Source organism: Phalacrocorax aristotelis, chromosome 10, assembly GCF_949628215.1.
Source record: "Phalacrocorax aristotelis chromosome 10, bGulAri2.1, whole genome shotgun sequence".
In the NCBI taxonomy this organism is placed as follows: domain Eukaryota; kingdom Metazoa; phylum Chordata; class Aves; order Suliformes; family Phalacrocoracidae; genus Phalacrocorax; species Phalacrocorax aristotelis.
The window spans coordinates 11,387,453-11,409,373 of NC_134285.1; the positions used below are offsets into that span (position 1 = coordinate 11,387,453).

At 36.4% G+C, this 21,921-nt stretch overlaps 1 protein-coding gene and 1 long non-coding RNA gene across 11 annotated transcripts in view; one reads left to right on the forward strand and one right to left on the reverse strand.

Annotated features, from left to right (window-relative positions):
* The window catches only part of SNX29 (sorting nexin 29), a 150,932-nt gene extending 132,680 nt beyond the window's left edge, over positions 1 to 18,252 (forward strand). Inside the window, exon 22 of one of the 3 annotated variants that reach the window (XR_012662492.1) lies at positions 760 to 832. Coding sequence is in view for 2 of the 3 variants with exons in the window: in XM_075105225.1 (XP_074961326.1) it covers positions 17,769 to 17,970 (202 nt within the window). In the remaining variant the exon portion in view is untranslated. Of the gene's footprint in view, positions 1 to 759; positions 890 to 17,768 lie in introns of those variants that run through there. The other 2 variants (XM_075105225.1, XM_075105221.1) reach the window with 2 other exon arrangements.
* The window catches only part of LOC142062604 (uncharacterized), a 38,475-nt gene that overhangs the window by 15,449 nt on the left and 1,105 nt on the right, over positions 1 to 21,921 (reverse strand). For 5 of the 8 annotated variants that reach the window (XR_012662495.1, XR_012662498.1, XR_012662494.1 and 2 more), the window contains exons 2-3: positions 17,743 to 17,876; positions 4,945 to 7,941 (exon numbers count right to left, since the gene is read on the reverse strand). This is a non-coding gene — a long non-coding RNA (uncharacterized LOC142062604). Of the gene's footprint in view, positions 1 to 760; positions 7,942 to 17,742; positions 17,877 to 21,921 lie in introns of those variants that run through there. The other 3 variants (XR_012662500.1, XR_012662499.1, XR_012662496.1) reach the window with 2 other exon arrangements.

The window sequence follows — 21,921 nt, forward strand, 5'->3', positions numbered from 1 at the left end:
ACTTAGAAAACTAAGCTTGGCTTTGTACGTGCTGCAATTTTATTGCCCAGCTGAGTTGCAAAATGCAAAATTCAGTTTTATTTATTGACCTGTATGTAAGCAGTGTAATTAAAAACCATGTGAAGTCCTCTAAAAGAATGGCAAAAGTACAATGCTATCCCTTTATACTGTAGTTTTCCGAGGAGTCTATAGCCTCTGAATATCACCTAGGTAAGCTGGAATTTTCTGTTACTGCTTGTTGTTGAACTTATCGTACTTCTTCTCGGAGCCTTTCCAAAAGGCTCATTCATGTAAGACTGTAGTCTGTTGTGGGTCAGAAGAGACTGAAGAATTCCCAACAGGGATGTATTACTGATGTACTTCATCATGTAATGATACATCCATCCATAATTAGAGGATTAAGTAGAGCGTCATCCAAGCTCTTGTCTATTTTGCTTGTTCTTCTATCACTTCAAAATGCTTTACCCACCATTTCTGAACTGCAGCTCATAGAGATACGCTTTTATCCTGTAAATTGCAATCTTCCATAAAGTATTGAAAGTTCTACTAGTTCTCATTTTTGAAAGAGCCCATTTGTAATTCACACTTGAGATACCAGTAGAAAGAATGCAGTTCTGTGTAGCTGAAGATGTGTGCTGTACTTTGCAGTCATGTGCCAGCCTCTCATAACATCTGCTTTTTTCATGTTTGGAATAACTACAGAATAATTTGCATATAACATAAACTAGCTACTTCTGTCTTTATTTCTTCTCTCCCTAGGGATATTCCACCTTCTGGAGAACCAGTAAGCAAAAGCAATCGCTCAAGAGTGACTACACGCTTCCCCAAACTCTCTCGCAACCATCAGAGAGAGCCACGAAGCCTGGAACCTCAGAGCGGTGATCTTTGACCCTTTTTTGTAATTGTGAATGCTGGCACCACGTACTTTAGGTTGTTCTGTCATTCCTTCCCAGCCTATATTTATCATTTAAGCTCCTGAAGAGACTACAGCTGCATCAACTTAAATCCTGAAAGGAGACATTCATTACAAAGGGTCATATCCTGAGTAACTACTTTGGAAGGCAGTAATCACTTTCTCAAAAGAATACGAGGGCTCTTCACGAGGGCTCAGCAAACTGATAGGCATTTTGTTTTGTAAAGCTGCATTGCACATATTCTCCTTTGTTCTTCTGAAGTTCTTCTGTTACTACGAGTTCCTTGTTTGTATTGTGTTGTCTCCCTTTTGATATGTACATTTTTCTGTTCCAGAGAGACATGGGTATCATGTCAAGACAATTTTTTTCCTTAGAAGAACAGTTGTTATTATCACTACTTACTATGTCAGAAAGATGTGCTTAAAAGAACCTCACTAATTTATTACCTTTTGTAAATAGAGACTGGTGTTTTTTTATTGTAAACCTCTGATACACACAGGTTTTTAAAAAACTTGACGAAGTAGATGACAAGGGAAAAACATTATAGGTGGAAAAACAGCTTTTGTACATTTCTAGTTAGATATTCTCAATAGCTTTCATTTGAGGGAAGTAATTCTTTAAAATCAGAGAATGTAATAATATTTTAGTGAAATTTCAGTCTTGCTGTAAGGCTGGGTGCAATATTATTGATTTCTATAAGCCACCACAAGGATACACAAAAATTAGCATGGTACAAAACAGTGTTTTCAAGTCTTGGGTTATATTTTGTTATTAATTTGTTGCTGATGTTACAGAATGGTCCATCATTAGCAGGGCAGTGTGGAATTCTTACTCTGATTTTGTAAAATCCTTCACATGGTGATACTTAAAAATTGCCTGTAATCAAAGTGCCTGTTACCCATCACCGCTTATTAAAAAGTAATTTGTGATGGTACTAGAGTAACTAAAAAATTTGGCAAGAATTATTACAAGTGATCGAAGTCCTGACACGGATGAACTGGAATCCAGTTCAGTATCCATTAGCTGCACTGCCGTAGGCAGTTAATTATATGTTAGCTATCTTCTCTTCATTAAGTTCAAGCAGTGTGCTTTCAAATTTTCTATCAGTTGTATTCTGGTTTTCCTTTGTGTAAGAACATCTTTCTTCTCAGAAGTTTTTTTGGATAATGCTACTTAAATTGATGTATCTTGTCATTTTATTATCCATTCATTATATTAAATTCTCAACGTCAGTAGATATTGGAATCTAATATTACCCTTCAGAAAAAACCAAACTGATGATTAATAATAGATCTTTTACCTCAGTGTTTTACTAAAGTTCTAGCGAACTGGAACTTCGGTTCTGCAAACCTGTGGTTATCGTATATTGTTTAGTCAGGTAAGTGGTCCAGTCATTTTCAGTGGCACTTCTTGAGTGAGTAGGGGTTCATTACACACGGTGAGTAACATCAGTGGGCTGGTGCCTGAGCGTGAGCCCCAGGTGCTGGATTCCTACCACTGAAATAAGTAGTTTATAGATTGCACTGAATAGCAGAATGTGGCAAAGAGGAGTGGAATTCACTCTTCAGGTCAAAATTTCAGTAGATTAAATACCACAAAGTAAAATCATGTCACAGAAATGAAACAATATTGCTCAGTCAGTAAGAGATCTCATTTACAAAATAAATAGATAGATAAAGAGAAAACCCAAAAGGCCAGCCTGGGAGCTAGCTGATTTGTTTTTATTAAAAGATGAATTACTGTTGGTGTTTTGTGTGAACTACAGTGGGACATCTATTTAAGAAGAAAGGAAAATTAGTAGCTTGCCAGTTAATGCTTCTCCAGACTCTTCAGTCTGATACACTGCTGGTAGTTTAGTTTGTTGTTGTTGGAAAGAAAAGTAGCTATAATGATGGTCCCACTTTGAAACAATTCTAAATTCATTTATCAGAAAGTGGAGACTTGCTTAGTAGAAATATGCCACACCTCTATTAACATTGAGTTGCAAGTATATCCGAAAGAAAACACTCTGTGGAAACCTTTGTGATGTACCTGTCACATGAAGCTGTATTCATTTTCAGGAAATAGTTCACAGATTAAAGCTCTCCTTAATCAGAAAGCTGCCAATGGTAAGAAATCTCCCAGTGCAGACTAAAATGAATTATTATTTTTTTTTTCAGTTTAGAAGGAATTTTTCGTACCTACATTTGGCTCTTCATTATTTCATTCCTAATTATCTTGCTTGTAATTTTAATGTATGTACGTAGATCTCATAAAAATACTAAACTTGTTTACTGTGTACAAATCGTTCTTTGTTAACTTTAGCTGAATTGTGTATCAGCTCCTAAGATTACTGTCTGCAAACAGTGTTCACTTTGTGATACCTTAATGGATGCATTACTAATCCATTTAAAAGCTCACCTGTGGTTTCTCTAAAATTTCAGAAAATAATTGTCTTTCTTCACAAGATAGCCTTCCCACTTTTTATGGTTTAACTTTATGTGGTTATTTTGAAGATCAGTGAGGTCCTTGCATGACTGCAAGTAGATACCTAGTGGTATGAATGCCCAAATTTTTAGCACCTCAAGACATTCTAAAATGCCCTGTCTTTGAGAGAATTGTACGTATCTGTCACAAATCCTGCTTCTTTTGTTTATTTACCAGAATCAGCAGTTGAAGAAGGTTGACCAGCTGGTATTAAGAATCCCAGATAGTTATATTATTCTTATAAAATACCTGTAGGTGTAATAATGATTCTACCAGGTGAATGATTTTATCAGTTTATCCCGTGTCACCTAATTCCATGCATGTAGTTACAATTTTTGTATAAATCAAATTTCCTTTGGTACTGACTGATAGCTCTTAAACCCTTATATGTGATCAGTGGCTGGTGCACAATGATGGGTTCAATCATTTCTGGTTGGCTCCCTTGAACAGCTCTGTAATCACAGAATAGAGGACTTGGGACAGGCTGGGCCCTGGGGTTGCTCCTGAAAGCCTCAGGCTACGGCCTGGTACGAGGCAGTGTAGAGGAATTTGTAATATCGTTTCCATTTCAGTCCTCTTTTATCTTTAGAACTATTAGGTCTCTAGGGCTGTTCATCTGGAACCTTTAGTGACTATTCAAAATAAATTGTAAAAACAAGTAGCATTATTTTTCTTTTAATGCTGTTCTCCAGTCACATGCAAAATGAACTATTTCCTAAGAAACAGGGGGTCAGCAAGGCTCTTCCATCTTTTGCAGATGTGATTGTCTATCAGTATTCACCACATATTGACTATGGTGTTTCAGAATCTCATTTATTTAGAGATTCTGTCATTCATTATAGAGAATGCATTGTATCGACTTGGTTTTTGCATTAAATCAAGCTTCTTAATAATAATAATAATAAATTTCCAAGCTTTATATGAGGCAGGATATTGACATAGTTATAAAGGCTTAAACTGATGCATCCATTAAGTCACATACTCTTAGGAAGATTCATAATTTCAAAGCCAGTCTTTTTAATGGAATATATTGTTGATGTGATAGTTGTAATCAAACTATGCTATCTTACAGAACCTACTGCAAGTTATAAAACATGGTGATTGGATTAATACAAGTATTTAGAGAAAGGGCATAATGGTATTAAAGATCACTGGCTGAAAAGTGCGACCTATTGCAAAGGTGAATTTTTTTTGTTACAAAGTCAAGTTTTATTGTGTAGAACAGTATCTGCATGGTAGCTGCCAAATTAAATAAGAACCTACTAACAAATGGGGTTGACTGACTGAGAGCAGCAAGCTAGTAATAAATGAGACTTGGTGAGCTTCAAGTGAACTAGTGATACTGTCTGTCAGGACATATTAATGATTTAAGAATAGGATATTTTGTTAACAGAATCAGTTATTAGTACTTTCAGATACGGAGTCATTCTTTTTGCTTCAAAGAACACAGGGATCTCAGTTCTGCTATAAGTTTCATGCCATTTCAAAGGTTCAAACCCCCCACCCCCCCGAAAAAATTTTTTTCATCTAATAACTTGTAATTCTGAGGACAGATAACACATACCTGTGGACAGAAGTACAGCTGCCTGCTTGAAATTACTATGAGAAACCTGTGGAACAGCTGTTTAGGAGAAAGACGACGACTTTTTCACCAATCTCTGATCCTATATGCCCTTGCAGATCTTGATAACAGCACTGTGCTCTTCTAGCTGGAACTGTAGTATATATGAAAATAAACATGTTTAACATGACAACACTATTTTTGCCTTGGAAACAATAATAATACTTCAGTATTGGAGCTTGAGTGACTTCTGGAAAAGTGGTTAAACAACTCAAAGTAAAGAAGTTCTCGCCTTCAATTTCTGTAGGTTAGAATATTTCTATCAGCACCCTGCATCACATAGAATATTAATTTGATGATTATTTAGCCATTTCAGTAGTTTCTTAGCATTATGTATTGAAAGAATCACTTTAATATATGAAATTATATCTATGAAATATAGAATATGTTAAAAAAATCAGTTAACCTGCTATTTCACATATTGAATGGAAGATAAAACACTTGTACAACAAAGTGGTCTGACACTGTCCATTTCATTTATTTCTTACTCTGCACTAAACGTGCTTCTGTGGTCCAGTTATCTATAACTTAGATTTTTAAATAAAATTTATTTTTAAAAAATAATCAGAATGTACTTTTAATTAATAATAATGGCTTAGGTTTTGGTTAATAGTGGCATGAATTTATAATAGAAAGGAGCACTGAAATGTTTAGAGAGGAATGAAGTTTCCAGTTTGACAAATTGCTGCAAAAATGTAGACCTACTCTTTTGTTGTTGTTGTTGCATCAAAACAAATGTATTGCACTTCCATGTCGAGGCAACCAGTTTCTTCAGTGAGATTTCAGAAATTATGTCTGTGCCACAACAGAAGTTAAACTGTGGTAGGTTGGGTTTTTTTTGAGTGGAGTATTAATCATTTAAGATGATAAAAATGATAGAAATGTAAATGTGGTTGAAAATCTAATTCTGACAGGCTGCGCTTTCTTTCTTGCTTAACACTGAGATAAAAAAGTAAGTATCTTGTATGTGGGACCAAACCTGTTGGCAACCGAAGGAGACAATTCCTTTTTGATTTTGGGGGGATTTTTTTCTTGTTGTTAAACTGTAGGAAAGGTAGTATTAATTCTGAAGCATATATATGTACAGTATTCACAAAAGCATTAAAAAACTGTAATATTATTTTAACTTGTTATGCTAATGTTTACATTCTAGAATTTTTAAGCAAATGTGTATATATATAATTTTCTAAACACTTCCTTGTATTTTTTCTTTAATATCCTGTGGTAATTTTGTTGTAATCTGGTTGAAATATGCTACTTGACCAAGAAGAAAATAAAAAATCTTTTCTTCTTTGAAATAGAGCATGCTTACACCTTATTTGTTCTTTTCAGTTGTTTTGTAATTGATTCTGTGATTTATGTTCATTATTTTCAGTGTGTTTCTAGAATGGTATCAGACTTTAATTTGGTAAAGTCTAATTATCTCACCATATGAGAAGTATTTTTTATTGGAAGAAATCTTGAACATTTCAGTTTATAAACTCATATTTGATAAATCACTCGCACAAACAAGAAGGAAAAAAATGCCATGCAAGTTTTTTGTATTGCATGTTGCTATTACAAAAGATTTGTGCTGAAGATACATGGGATCTACCAGGAATTAAATGGCATACATATAATTTCAATATAACTGGTGTTTCAGTACAGATCAGGGGACTGAGATTTGTACTGTTTTCATTTCTGTGATGCTGATTTGCTCTGGAAATGTCATTCTTCCTCTGATTTCATTGCCATTTTTAGAAAGTGAGAATTCCAAAGCTCTTTTAAAGTCTGTCTGAAGGTCTGCAATATGCATACAAGCTGATAGCCCCTTGAAGAGGGGTGACTTTCATGACCACTGTGTTCTGTAGGAAAAAGTTAGGAGGATAACTTTTCCTTTACTTCCTATTCATTGCTGGAGCAGAGCAGGGGGTGCCTCTTCTCTGTTGTTTCTGCCCACGTACAATGAGCCACGTTCCATGGTGCAAGCCAGAATCGTACAGGAAAACACAATAAAAAAAAAAATCCCTTGAATGGTGAGGTTTTTTGCAAGCATTGATTTAACATTTTAATATTATTTTGTGATGTTTGGCTCTTACATTCAGAGTACACATATGTATGTTTGATTTCCTTTTATTGAGATATGATACATTCAGATAGTCAGACTGATGCTTTCATATCCAGTTCATAACTGGATGCTTCCATATAATGTGAAAACAAGCTGCTAGATTTGGATGCTTCATTGAAAATTAAAGGATTAAATTGGAAGCGTGGTATACATTTAAACAATTTCCACCGAACAGACAATGCTATAATTTAAAAAAATACAGTGTTAGTAGATTCCTCATACTCACAGAATAGTCTGCTGATTAATTCAACTAAAAATTTTCAAGCTGCTACCATTATACAGAGATCTAATTAGCTGAACTTGCTTATGTTTAAAAAAAAAGTCTGTACAGAAAGACACTGGATGCAAGATTCATAGTGATATTCAGGTATCTGCATCTTTTAAAACCTGTGGTAGGTTAGGAGCCTTTATAGGAGTTAGATGACAACTTTTAATCTGTTTTGGCAATCCATAGGATTTTGTTTCTAAGCAGATGTGGATGAGACTTTTTGAATGATTCCAATACTGATACTAGGTGCTAATAGTTACAGAGTATAAACTTTTCATACCATCTCAATTATTTAAGATCTTAAGCAAAATTATGCTTACAAAGTTTTAATTAATAGTTTCAAGCTATAGGTTTTTTTCTATTTCTGTCTACTTGAGGTACCGGACCACAAAGAGCCCCATGTTATTGATGGGGGCTTGTCTTCAGGCTGTCTGAAGTCAAACATCTCACTGTACCAGATGTACAGAGTTTCAACACTGCAAACAAGCACCTGTTCTGAATGGGTGTTCCTTGGCCATCTGAGCTTCATTTCCTGGTTTACCAGCATGTCTGAGCCTTTGAAGTGCTGTGGGAAGAGTAAAATCTGATCATTAGGGGAAAGACAGCTAGATTAAAAAACATGGGCCAGAGAAGGCTGGAAAGAAAAGGGTTTATGCAATAACCCTGATGTGTACGTGGCAAAACCAGCAGCTGGCCGAGGTTAATTGTATCCCACTGCCTTGTCCAGATGCTGAGATGCTGCTGTTTAACTACCACTTTCAATATCCCAGGAAGAACAAGATCATTTAAAGGCATGACTGATCTTTCTGTGAATCCAGGCAAAGATTCAGGTTGCATTTGGGGAGTTATAGTGGCTTTGAATTTCTAGGTAGGCCTACACATTTAAAAGTTTTTCTCTTTTCAGGAAAAGACCTCTGCAGGATTTACTGCTTTTTTTTTCCCTCCAGAAATTTTGAAGAAATAAGGAGAAAGCTTTGTACAAACATTCTGTTAGAAGAAAGAGCAAAGATGTTTTTAAGATAATGTTTAAAATAAGATTTTTGCTACACTTCAGTATTTCTAAATGACCTTTAAGTATTTTAAGTAAACTTACCATATTGCCAAAATTGATAACTGATATTTTGATATTGTGTAAGTCATGCTTGATTTTGTTCTAGAAAATCATCGTGCAAACTGTGGTGCATATGTTTGCCATGCTTATTTTTCTTGCCTTTTTTTGATCTGCATTTTAACAGCAGGCTTTTATTATGTGTGGTTTCTAAGTACCATGATGACAACTTTCTTTTTACTTCCAATTCAACAATATCCATGCCATTTTCAACATGTTTTAATTTCCCAGTATTTTAAAGTTGCTTAGCAAGTGCATATACCTCATCCAATACACTGTATTTGTCATTGCTAAATAAGAACGTCTTATTTTTAAAGTGATCTTATGTCCCTACTCACATCCAGCTTGTAAGCATTTTATTCATTTAGGCCATTCATTAATTACACCATTAGATGTCCTTTCTGTAGAGCTTACTTCTGAGCAAACTTGTGCTCTGCCTGGGCTGTGTGCACGCAGTGCCTCTTACAGAATAGGGTGAGCCTCTGCGCTTTTTGTGGTTTTTTTTTTTTTTGCAAATGCCAGGTATGGGGTGGTTGGTGCTTCTTCACTGTGTGTGAAGCTTTATATAATCTTTTTTGTGCACTTGGTCTTTTGCTCTTTACACCTTCTTCTGTTGAGCTTGTGATATTTTTGGAGTCTCTGTTGGATCACAAAGACCTGCCCTCCCCCAGTTTTCTACAATTCCTGTGTCTGGCAAATTCATACTTATATAGTGCTTCAGCTCTGACTTTAACTAGTTCATTTTCCTATTAAGAATGTTTTCGTAATTAATTTTATTCCTGGTGCTACATGTTGTTCAGAAACAGCTGAGGTACATCAATGGTTTGTTTTACTCAGTGTCTGAGTTCTACAGCATCAGCTTTGCATGACACAGCCTCTTCATAACGATGCCAACTAGCATCTGCCAGAGCCGTCAAATACTAGGCCTTTCTTTGGGAATTGTTACTGTAAAATATCTTGCACATTCACATTATATAGCTTCACTCTGAATATTTCCAGTTAAGCTAATATATCGAGAAAAGTGTTAATCAGGTTAATGCTAATTTTTAAATACCCAATTTTAATAATGCTAATAATTTTTTTTTACTTGGTTCCCTATTTTTTCAGGTGCTAATTCACCCATTAATTAAGTTGTTTGCACGTGTGTCAAGTTCAGTGACAGTTTCTACATCTCAATTTCTAGTAGGAAACTAAATTACGATTATTAATGTTCCCAATTTTATATGTTAGAAGAAAAATAATTTTTAGCAGTAGAGATCCCCCAGGTGCCTTCCAAAGTGGGAATGTGGGCTTATAGAGAAGTAGGGAATGAAATATCATTTAATATAGTTAAGTAACTTTCCAGCTGCAAGTCAAAGCAGGTAGGACCTCAAACATTTGTCGTCAGAAATACGTATCTTGCCTCCATTGACGTACACAAGCAAGTCTATTTCTTAACTGTAGGACCAAATAAAAAATCAGTTATGTCCTTTGTACTGTGCTATTTAAGCTGTTGAACAGATTGAAGGATCTGCTTTTCAGATTCAAGCATTAGATACACATTAATACTTTGTAGCATACAATTTAGCTATTCACTCAGATTTATCTTGAAGTAGCTCAAATTCTCAGTAGGCTTTTGTTTAATACAGTAATGGAACACACAGTCTGTGTGCGACCAAAGTGATACGTCCAGCTTCAAGCAGTTAATAAGATGTGAGGCATTTTGCTGTGATACTTTTATTTCAAACAATATATTAGATATAATTGGCATTTTTGGAAACCATCTGGTAGACATTTTTTTAAGTGAGAAAAAAAATGTGTGAACTGGCAAACAAGATACAGGAGAACTACTCAGAGGTACTGATGTATCAGAAAATAGAGAGTAATTGGGTACTAGAAAAAAAGGAAAACAAAAGAAAGCACATATTCTGACACATCAAGAAGCAACAGAAAGAGGAGTGAGGAATTCAATGTAGGAACACATTTAAAAAAATATATAAAAATTGTACTGCCTCAAACTGCCACCATATGTTCCATGATGAGATACAACAAAGCAGGTAACGTATGTTATGGATTCTGTCAAGCCATAGGACCCTTTGGATATGTCAATAATTAACAAATAACATCTGTTGTCAACTGCTGTACTTAATCAGCACGGGCAAGGTTCCCCTCCCTGCATGACAGAGGTAGCCTATGATATTCTGCTTGCACTTAGTGATTGAAAATTTCTTTGACTACATCGCTTTATGCAGAATTCCTGCTGAGATGTAATTAATGGGAAATCTGGACGTGCAGAAACAGCAGAACACAGCTAGATTTGCAGTATGGTGCTGATTGGGAGTTTTGGCTTACCTTTGACTATTTTTCAGTCAGATATGCTTTTCCTGACTGCCCTGCTCTGTAACCAGGTTGCACTTTCAGAGTGGATGAGCAGCCTTTTCAGATATGCAGAGAGACTAATGATAGCCCACGACTATGTAAAGATGCAGAACAGATATGTTCTTGTTTTGTAGACAAGAGAAATGCAAAAATGCATTAAGTCAGCACTTGTTAATTGACTCACTGGTTACAGAGAAACTCTCAAATGCAATGCACCTTGAGAACCACCACCAATATAAGGTAAATTGAAAAAGGACACTTGAAGAGCCTGAAGAAGTTGTTTACAGAATCGGGTCTCAAAGCTTCTCTCAGTTGCAGTAGTAGTGGAAGTCTGCAGGAGCTGATCTATTTATCCTCACCATTTCGGAATCCATCCTGTCCTGAGAATGTCACAAGATTCCTCTGGGCTAGAGGAATATTGTTCTGCATTGAAGTAGCTCTGTGGCCTTTAAGTGCAGCTCGTACAGAGAAATGGGGATTTGTAAGTCAAAGATCTGACCTTTATTTCATAGCCATGTGTTCAAGAAAGGGTTTTAATAGGAATCTTAGAACTCCTGTGCCAGAACAATTTGAAGTAATGAGATTTTCCTTTAATTTTCGTTAGGATTCATTACACAGGTAATATATAATTAATTACATATAGATAATGCATTATCTAATTAGGTAAGATAATGCTCAAAACTCTCAAGTGGGAGGTTCTTAAGTTGGTAAATAAATTTCAGAAATTTAAGTAAATCAGTTGCTGCTGCAGGTGTGTACTGTGCTGATGTAGTGTGCGTTTTAAGCATTCTCTCTGCTCCTACCAGAGTGGCTTTAGTTGCACAGAATAATTCAGTCCCCAAGATTATCACTTTTCTCTCTCCCACTAATTCTGGTAACAAAATACCAACTTTAAACAGTAACTGTTGTAACTAAGACAATATAGTATCAAGTCTATGATATCAAGGAGCTAGGCAGTGTGCACAGTCCCATTTTGAGGACCAATGTTACCTTCATCCCTGATTGCTCTGCTTCGCCGATACAGAGGGTTATCTTGTGTCTCTGTCCCATCCAATTGTGTTAGGAAACAGGTAGTCAAACACCTCTCTTTGTCCTTGACCCATGATTTGAGAGTAAGTTAGGGCTGAGAATCCTCACTTCAAACTTGTCTTTGCACATAGACTGGTCTGATGTCATTTAAAGAATGGAGACCCCTTCCTGAGTTTCATATAAATACATAGTAAGAGTCATTCTCTCTTGTTGCTTATTAGCTCATGAGGGAGTCGCATCTAGACTTCTGCTGCCTTGGCTGTAAGAAGGGTGCTGAAGAGCCAAAATTGTCACTGAAGCCCACAGAGATGCCTTTTTTGGTTGCTAAAAACAAGGCACATAAAATATGGAAAATATTGTCTGACCTGACAATGTAATTCTATTTAAGAAACAGAAAATGTGCCGGATAATATATGCAGACACCTCTGTCATGAAGCCTCATGTGGTTTCACACCCAATTATGTGTGACCACCTTTGGTTACCATAGCAATTTGCTCTTAATTAGAAACTCACCCTCTGCTCATGGCCTGTTTGTGCTAAAGCATGAAATTCTGCTACAGGCTTAGGCACTTTCTTTGTTTATATATTGACTGTGAGTTACTGTGTCAAATGACTTCTTTATGCAGTCATACTGTTTCTTTGACTCAAACATTGATTTGACTTGTAAAATTCTTCAACGTGTCCTTGACCCACTTTCAGTCCGTGTATAACGGGCAGGCAACACCAAGAGCGAAGGCAGTGGTGGCGGCAGTGGTGGCGGCAGTGTTAATATATGTAATAGTATGATCGGTAGGGCCAACACAGCTCTCTTACTGCTCCTCTGAGGTGCTCACAGAAGCAGGACTCTGTGAAACCTTCAGCCTGCATTCAGGCTCAAGTTGTTTTTTTAACAATTTCAAAAGAAAGGAGTCTCTGCCCATATAAATGTATTTGGTAATGTATAAAGTTGGCTGTATTTGTGTCCACCATAGGGTGGACCAAAATACCACAGGGTGTTTTGATGACAGATATAAAGGATTTGTTCCTGATCTTGTAAGATGAGGGGTATGAGAACAAGTACCTGCAATGTTGAAGTCAATTCTAAAAGTTTGGCGTCAGATCAGTGCTTGGGGTGCAGCTCGAAAGCAAAGGTTATGATGCTAAGCACCTTCCTCCTGTAATTCTGGGGAGAACAGAGACCCGTAATTCTTGGAGTCCAGTCCAAGACTGTGGAATCACTAATCTCTGTGTTTTCTGCTCTAAGCGTAGAACCTCAAAGTATGAACACCTCTTTCTAAGATAAAACAAATCCCTCTCCAGACAAAATGCTACAGCACGGGTAATTTCTTCTGGGGGAACGGGACAAGATTAGAACATAATTCAGAAATGTACTCAGTATATTGATAAGGCCAATGTAAGGACTTGCTTTGCAGTATAGAATAGAGAAGTATAGGATAAGCCAGAAAGAATTCATACAAGGTCCACAAAGAGTGTTTTTGAACTTTTGATCTGCTTCCAACAATTACATGGAACATTCAAGGAGTCCATTCCTTTAGTCTTTAATGTGAAGTTCTTGGGCTATAAGAGGTTCAGGATTGCACTTTGAAAATTTATTTGACAGAGGATCTGAGAGGATTGAGAGAGAGAACATGAAACATTCAGCTTAAAACAAAATATTATCCCATCTGCTGTATTTCACAAAGATCTCTTTTGTATGTGATGACATGCAATGACAGAGGCTAGCTTTAGCATTGATATAAACTCATCAGCCAGGTTCAAGGACAATGCAATGCGGAGGAACTTTTACTTATTCTATGCTATGGAACTCGTATAAATGCTAATATCGTATCTTACTAATACATATCATGCTGGATAGCAGTAGCAAGAGTAATCTTACCTTTTACCATATAGTATAGTGCACTGTGTCTCTGGATTCTTGTTTAATATGCATTCTTGGTTACTGCTCACAAATGCCAGTGTTACACATGAGCATGACCAGACAAACAACAGTGAAAGAAATCCAATCCAATTTCAGCTCTGTGGTCACTTTATGGAGGTTAGATGTCAGCCAGGTGACAGCTGAGTTCTCTCAACTTTTATTTTTCTATTTAATACTTCTCCCACCTTAGGCTTAAATCCGATACTGAAACTCAAACACTGGATTCAGAATGAAAATGCAATTGTTACTTTTTCTAACCATGCTTGGCATAGACAGAAATGGTGTTTTTAATTTAATCTGTCTGAAAACATTCCTTAAACAAGTAATAAATAGTTCTTCAGAAGCACAAGTAAATTGTGCAACAGGCATGTATCTTTAATTACAATATTAGCCTTAACTGATCTCGAGTCAGCTGTACAGCATTAATCCCATAAGAAAAACAGCCTGTTTTAAGGTCTAATGTCACAGTGCAATCGATTAAGGTAAAAAGAGATTATCTGCCATCAGAAGCTTAACTGAGTACTAAGGAGAGCAGTCAGCTTCCATACATGTAAGTTTGCCAACATTCCCAATATAAAACAAATGACTCGTTATATGGTATCTCTGTTGTGCCTGGATTCTGATTTTCTGTGAGTCATCTCTTCATTTACTGAAATAGAATAAGATGAGTAAAAGAGTCAAATTATAGGGAAAAAAAGTCTGCAAGCTGCGTAACGTCCAACACTGTTATAGAGAATAATGATTATTCATCTACTCTGTGCTTTTTATTGGCTCTGAATGTCACATCAGATCCTTCCTGCCATTGGATTTCTTCTACAGGGAGGAGTTTTCTAAAATCCTCAAGAATAACCAAGGTCGGTCTTCAGTACCACACAGACCGTAACAGTCTTTCTCCTTTTTGATTACCCTTCTCTACTGAATTTGTATTAATCTATAACTGGAAAATTGCATCATGTAACACTGTAAAGGCATATAGTATATAATGAAGGGAATAAAAGCAGTTTTCTATTACCACCACATTAAGTTGGGACTGGATTTTGCATTATAAATTATCATCTTATTGCACATTTTGCTAAACAAGAATGTAATGTTCCATTTAGATGTAACTGAGCTGTAATGTGAGTGGATTTTAAGCATCTGAATAAGGGAAGGGTAAAAAAGGAGGAGGGAGCACGTGTAAAGTTTCTAGTTTTTTAGGCTGTCTTCAATGTATAGCATCCCACAATTGTCATACAGAAGTTCTTCACTCAGAGAGGTAAAAAATTATGCATACATTTGAGTATAGCTGTCCTCAGGGACAGTTTGAAAAATCCTTAATTGCAACATTCAGAGAAAGACATAGCAACAGTGACCCACAGAGAAATGTCAAACATGAGAATCCTCCAACTGTGCAAGGGCCAGCCACACATGGATCCAGTTCTAAAGCAGTATAAAGCTGTACTAGACAGCTCTATTCTTAAGGTTGAAGCTTCTCCTCGAGGCTCGTTCTTTTTAAATTATTTAGAGTATAAGGATCATCAATAAAATATCAAATAAGTTATCTGCTCAAGATAACTAATGCATAAATGGCAATGCTAAGGTTGTAGTTTGATAGTATTTAGTTCAAGTTAAGCTAGTGTGAAAAGTAATCTTTTAAAATAGTAGTTAATAATTTACCTTTGCTTTGATTTGTAAAATCTTTGTCTATTTGTGTTCCAACTGTTCATTGTCACACAACTCTTCCCATTGGTCTACAAAAATCAGGTTCAGTCTGAGGTTAAATTGTACCTTGTCAAAGCAGGGATGTTACCCAGTATGAACAACTCATATGACTCCATTTGTTTTCCTGCTTTGTAAATGTTTTCACTCTGTGTACTTGCATGCGTAGGAAGAGGACAGCAGTGAGGGAAAGGTCAGGGATGCTGTGAAGCCTGTGAGGCTTTCCACTTACATCCATGAGATTTAGATGCCTCCTTAGTGCAGATACATAAAAACATTCCTCAGTGAACATTAATGCTGTTTATTTTAAGCAAAGTATAAACTAGAAAAGAAAGCAAAAGTACAAATCAGGTAACACGCACATACCAAATGACATCCAAAACAATATTGACCCATTGTCAGTATAATATTAAACTGACAAGAAAAAGGTTCCCTCACATATAAACACCTTCTATATCCGTATCAAAGAACTGAGTATCTGAAACACTGAAACTGAAATCTGAAACAGTTTGTGTGACAGCATGTGTATATATACATACACACACACATACAAAACATCCATCCTTACCACTAATGCAAAGTCATACATGTAATTTATAAACTTTCTATTCTTATATGTTCTAGATGAAAGAAAATAAATGTATTGGTCCTTTTTATATTTGGGGAGTTAGGGTATGAATTGTCCCAGGTTCCCAGGGGAGTCCAGGGATTTAATCGTGTCCCAGTACAATACCAGGCAAGAGATCTGAATTTGATCCCAGCAAACAGTATAGCTGAGGGACATCCTGTCATAGCTCTTTCGCTTCCAGTGCTAAAGATCACTAGAACATTTTCCCTCTGAATTAAATCTGCCATCAGTTCCCTCATCTAGAAATGGAAGGCATGAATTCTATAGACTCCTTCATTCTTCTCTTCCTCCTGAAGAAGTGAGTTGGAAGTTCCTTGAGGCTATATGTTTGTATGTATAATATCTCTTATGTGCCTTAGCTGCCTTTGCTAAAATATTTGGGAATGATAGAACTGTTTTACAGTTGCCTATAGATACCGATGATGGAAATGGATGGCGGGAGGCAAGTCTCTCTTTTTAAAGGAATTTTTCATACCTGCTTATCTTTTTAAAAAAGCAAGTCTCTCTCCTGTGTATATTAGATTACAGTACAATTTGTTTTAAAAATTTAGAGCTCTTCAACTTCTAGTTATTGTTGGAATGACTTTCTCTCCTTTGCCTCTATCATTACATATTATTCACAAAACATCATCTATACAAGAGGCATATGCTTAAATACAAAGATTTTCCTTAACCAAAGGATTTCACACTGTAGAAAAGCATGTCTTCCAACATGGTTTACTATGACCATTAAGATCTTAACTGGTAATAACATTATCTACTGAGAAATTTTGGCATCTGTCACTCATTCAGAATTGCACCTTTTGATTTACATTGATAATAATGGTGTTTGGCATTTATAGAGTTCTTTGCATTGCACAGGAGGATGCTGTTATAGTAAATCTAGAATACAAAGTTTTACCAATGCACAAGAGAACAGAGAAAAAACATGCTTCTCAGTGGCTGTAGATCTTTTGTTATATTTTAGTAAAGTAAATGGTGTTGAGTTTGACATAACAAATGGTAATCTTTTGAACAGCTCAAGTTATTATGTTCTATTAGCTATCAACAAGGGATAAACAGTGATCATTTTCCCATTAAAGGTGGGTTGGGTGAGGTTGTAATGGAGTACATGGTATTTTAAGATCAATGCCACCACAGATTAACTGTACCATATATTGAGAGACACTGAGAAGGATTTCCAGTACTTGGTTTCTCCAGATGTGCCACATTCTGCTGACAAGTACATAGGAAACACTACCCAGGCTGAGCCTACAGTTCCTCCCCATAGGCTACACCACAAGAAAAAAAAAGCCGGACTAGCTTTGTCTAAGGCATTGCCCAAGGTGACTGTTTGGCTGCTGTGACTCTTGCTCTCTTAGTTCTCTGTCTCCTATTTGTATCTTCCTTCTGCCGGTAAGTTAGAGCTTTACAAGGACTTTCAATTAAAAAAGAAAAAGAAAAACCAGCACCAAGCAATCAATTACCTTTATTCTGTTGTCAAAAGGTTTCCCAGAGTCAAATTTATTTTTATGTTTCCACATGTGTTTTATACTTGTTTCTCTGCATCTGGCAAACATAGGTGCCAATGGATCATTTTAGATACTGTCTGATGCTTTTCTCTCTCCAGTGTCTGGTATGTGCTTACCTGACTTATATTTTCCTCTATTTCAGACCTGCGTTACACAGCTTGGAAAGCAATTTGTCTGTCCTGCTCACTGGCCAGGAAGCATCGCATACTTGCTGTCTAGCAGTTGGCAAGGCATCTCAAGGATACCTGTTCTGGAAGGAAACAGAAACTTGTTGTTATTATTTGTCCTTGGAAGGAAGGCTGGTATCAAACAAATGTTTGCGTGGTGCGATCTTTTTGTTCTAGTGCAAGAAAGCAAAGATGTGCTTACACATGGACAGTGAGTAGGAAAGATACTGCCATAGACTACAGCTGGAGATTGGCAGCTAGGGAGGCATTGTTTTGCAGAGAAATCGGAAAGAACAGTGGATGAGTAAGTCATGGAACAGATGACATGTAGCCCAAAGTTAATAAAATAAGGTCATTCGGTCCCCACCTATTAAAGAGTGTGTTCATTATTATAATATATGCCAGTTTTTCTTCTCTTATTCTCAAGGAAACAGCAAATCTTCATGGATGGAGAGAAAAGCCTAGTTTTGACCTAATGAAAATTGAAATACAACTGAGAGTAAGCTTGAACATTCCAGGAACATTTAATTGGAAATGGCAAGTGGGGAGCCTATGGAAAGCCACAGTTGTTGCTCATGTGATGTTCCCTTGTTTGCAGATCAAAGATCTCATAACAGTTGATTAGTAGAACAATGGAAATAAAAGCAAACATCTTTCACTATTATTTTTGTAACAAACTTGTGCCTGAAAAAAGAAGCACTGAGACTTTCACTGGTGAAATCTGTGCAAAGATATTTCTCTCCCAGCAGGCAGTTGGTGGAAAGGTTTTCCAAGGTATTTCCAAGGAGTTTTAGGAACCAACTCACATTCCAAGCTTATGCACACCCCACTTTGAGTGGCTACACACACTCAGTACTGCATGGCAGCAGACATAAATGGCATGAAAAAAGTAATTCAGGGAGAAAAGTTGTTTATTCAGCAGTCATACAATTCAAGCGTAAAGGCCACTGGCACAAATAAATGAAAGCAATTTACCTATGTACATAAAGAACATAGTATGAGATTCCCATTTGTAAAGCGGTGTAATGTACTACAGAGGCTTTTTAGTGTGAAAGAAAGGCATCAGAAGCAATTCTGAAACATATAAAGCTGACTGATTGTGTATAATGCTCCCCCAAAAAGAGCCACATGAGAAAACAAGGCAACAGTAGAGAGTATTGTAAAAAATATTAAAGTAGCACACTAGCAGAAAACCTGTTGTGTATTTAGTCCAATATTCACAAAAGGGCTTATGCTCCAGAACTACATTCAAGCAGTAGAACTGTGGGACTTCATGGTTTCCCACTATTCTTAAAGAAGTAATCTTTCTAATTTAAGAGACATTTAACCCCTCCAAAAAACTTATTCAGGAAGTGAACTCAGATATTATTGATATAGAGAGTTGTACTTGAAAGCGTTCATAAACTGCATGAAGCAAAATGGACTTTCCTTCAGCATGAGAAATGGATGCTTTTCCCCACAAAGAACTATGTAAAATTAAAATCACAAAGTTCCACTCACCTTTCATCCATTTTTCATATTCACCAGGTCACCTTATAAATACAATTAACACAGTACTAGTTGTTGTCGGAGATTTATAAAAATGAGCTCCATTATTTATTTCTGATGGTGTTGGTGAAAAGCACATATAATGGTTCTGCTTGAGATTCTTGTATTTTCATCTTCATGAAATAGTATTTTTTGCTTTTCATATTAAGCAAAATAGCCTACTTAATTTTGAAACAAGTTTGCATCAAGTAAAGTAGATGCATTCAACAGTTGTGTAAATTCTGTAAGAGTCAAACACCTCACAAAGATTAAAGGTGTAAAAATACAAAATAGGTATACACTAGAAAAAAATATGGATTAAAATGTTTAGGTTTTAACGTATTATGAAATACGCATCAGAAATATATTGTTCAATATGTAAGATTTTGTAATCATATTAAGAACTCTAGCTTCATGACAATAAAGACTCAATCTATAATTAATTTTTAGTAATGCAACATAATGTGTATATGACTATTTTAATATAGTAAGTGCTCGGAGAGACAAAGGAATGTAATTTTGGTAGGAAAAGATACGGAGATACTATACTTGCTGGCGCGATCTTAGCTCCCCTTGCTGTCATGATTTTGTAGCCCATTAAGCACATTCTTAAGTTTTTTTCCTATGGAGGAAAGCACTTAAACTCAACCTGAACTTTAACACTTCTGTGTTTTTTCCAAGCATAATTCCTCTTCCAAATTTTTGAGTCATTTGAGGATAGGATTATCTGGCTAGTGAAGTAATGGATCTGCTTCCAGGTGGTAAGAGAGGAGCTAATGGGCCAGGTTCACCTAGATCCACATGCTAGTGTGGTTCTACCTCTCCTCTCACCCCCAATTTGATTTTACACTGAGTAGAATGAAATTTGGCTACAGCTGAAATGTAATCATCTACCCAAAGACCAAGGCAAGACAAGATGATAGATTTGATGGCCTTTGTGCTGTCAGGAAAACTTCTACAATGGACTGGAAGTAGCTGGAGTAGCCACAGTGGAGAAGCCACATCCCTGCCATTTAAATTTGCGTTACAACTTGAGTTACAAACTCAGAAAACGCCATAGTCAAGTGACTCAAAAGAGAGCTCAGGACAAGAGGAGCATATTAGAATTACAGCTGGTCTGCATAAAAATTGAGAAAAACTGAACCACAGAATTCAATCAGTCTGTTGTGTAAACTAAAAATTGTCTTGAGCAAAAAAAATTAGAATAACTTTCACATTAGGGAGCTTAAGGTATAATTTAGCAAAGTTACAATTCATGTAATACTATCATCCTTTATAAAATACTAGAATTAATGTTGTTTGAGGAAAAAAAAAGTTAATCAATATCGCACCTACAAAATCAATGCTATTCCCACAAATAAGATCAGCCAAAGGCAGCAAGTACATCTTAATCAGGGAACACAACAGCAAGAGCTCTGGGGGGAACCTGGAGTGGTTGTCTAGGAAACAACAAAAAAGCCAGTCTATGAATACTGCTGTTAACAAGCAGTCAAGGTTCACACAGACAGTGCAACTTTGCAAGGGGCCATTTCTGAAAATTAGAATCTCTCTGAGAATTCCCAAATAACAAAGTTTTTGAAATGTTGCATAATTTAGACAAATAGGTGTGATTCGACAAGCAAAAAACCTGCAGCATTGCAGATAGACTGAGCCAGTCACTGCACCTTGCATATAAATTGTGCATTTTTATGAATGGCTGATTTTTCTCAAACCATCTTCACATCCACAGGTAAATAAACACCAATGAGAATCTGATACTGGCATATTTATTGTAGGTGTTAAACCTGTGCACAGACAATATTGAGACCCAGCACATAGTAACGTACTTTCCCAGTTGTAGCAGGTTGGTGGGATGAGGTGCTGGCAAAAGATGATTAAAATGTATATATTTTATTGTTTTTTTAATTTCATGCACATCTTAGCTTTCTGCAGATCAATCTGGAATGTCAGACAACTGCAACACATATCCTTTTTTATCAGATGTCCTTGGGTTTTGTTCCAATCAATTATTGGTTTTACTTACGAAAGGCAAATTTAAAGTTGATAAACAAAACTTGAATCTGCAAATTATCTTGCCATCCTGGATATCTGCAGTGTCCAGGAGTCAGCATTAAAGGATAAACTTTGTAAATTGCCTGGTCAAACAAGAAAAAAGCATACTGTTTGGGTTTTGGGTTTTTCCCTCTAATTTGCAGCAGGACAGTATTATAGAAAGTTGAGAAATTTGAAGTGTTATTGATTGCAACATTTTTCCTATAATTTTCTTTTACAGGTGTTTTGGATCAAGGATATCAGTACCTGAAAATACTCGTTTGACTGTAGCCAAGAAACAGTTACCTGTGTAATATTACAGACACAGTGAGTGGTTGTCTCTCTAAACAGCAGGCGTGTGTGTTATCTCCGTGGCGCAGGAGGAAAGGCCATTATGATAACGGGTGATCAGTAATGCCAGTTTCCCTGACACATTTTCTGTCATCCTCCTGAATTTCATCTCCTCTTAGATACCTGCTGACCAACCCAGCCTCATGGAGATTGGTATTACAGAGGGCTGAAATCTGAGCACAGCAACAGCAATATAGATCTATCAATCCTGTAGCTCGT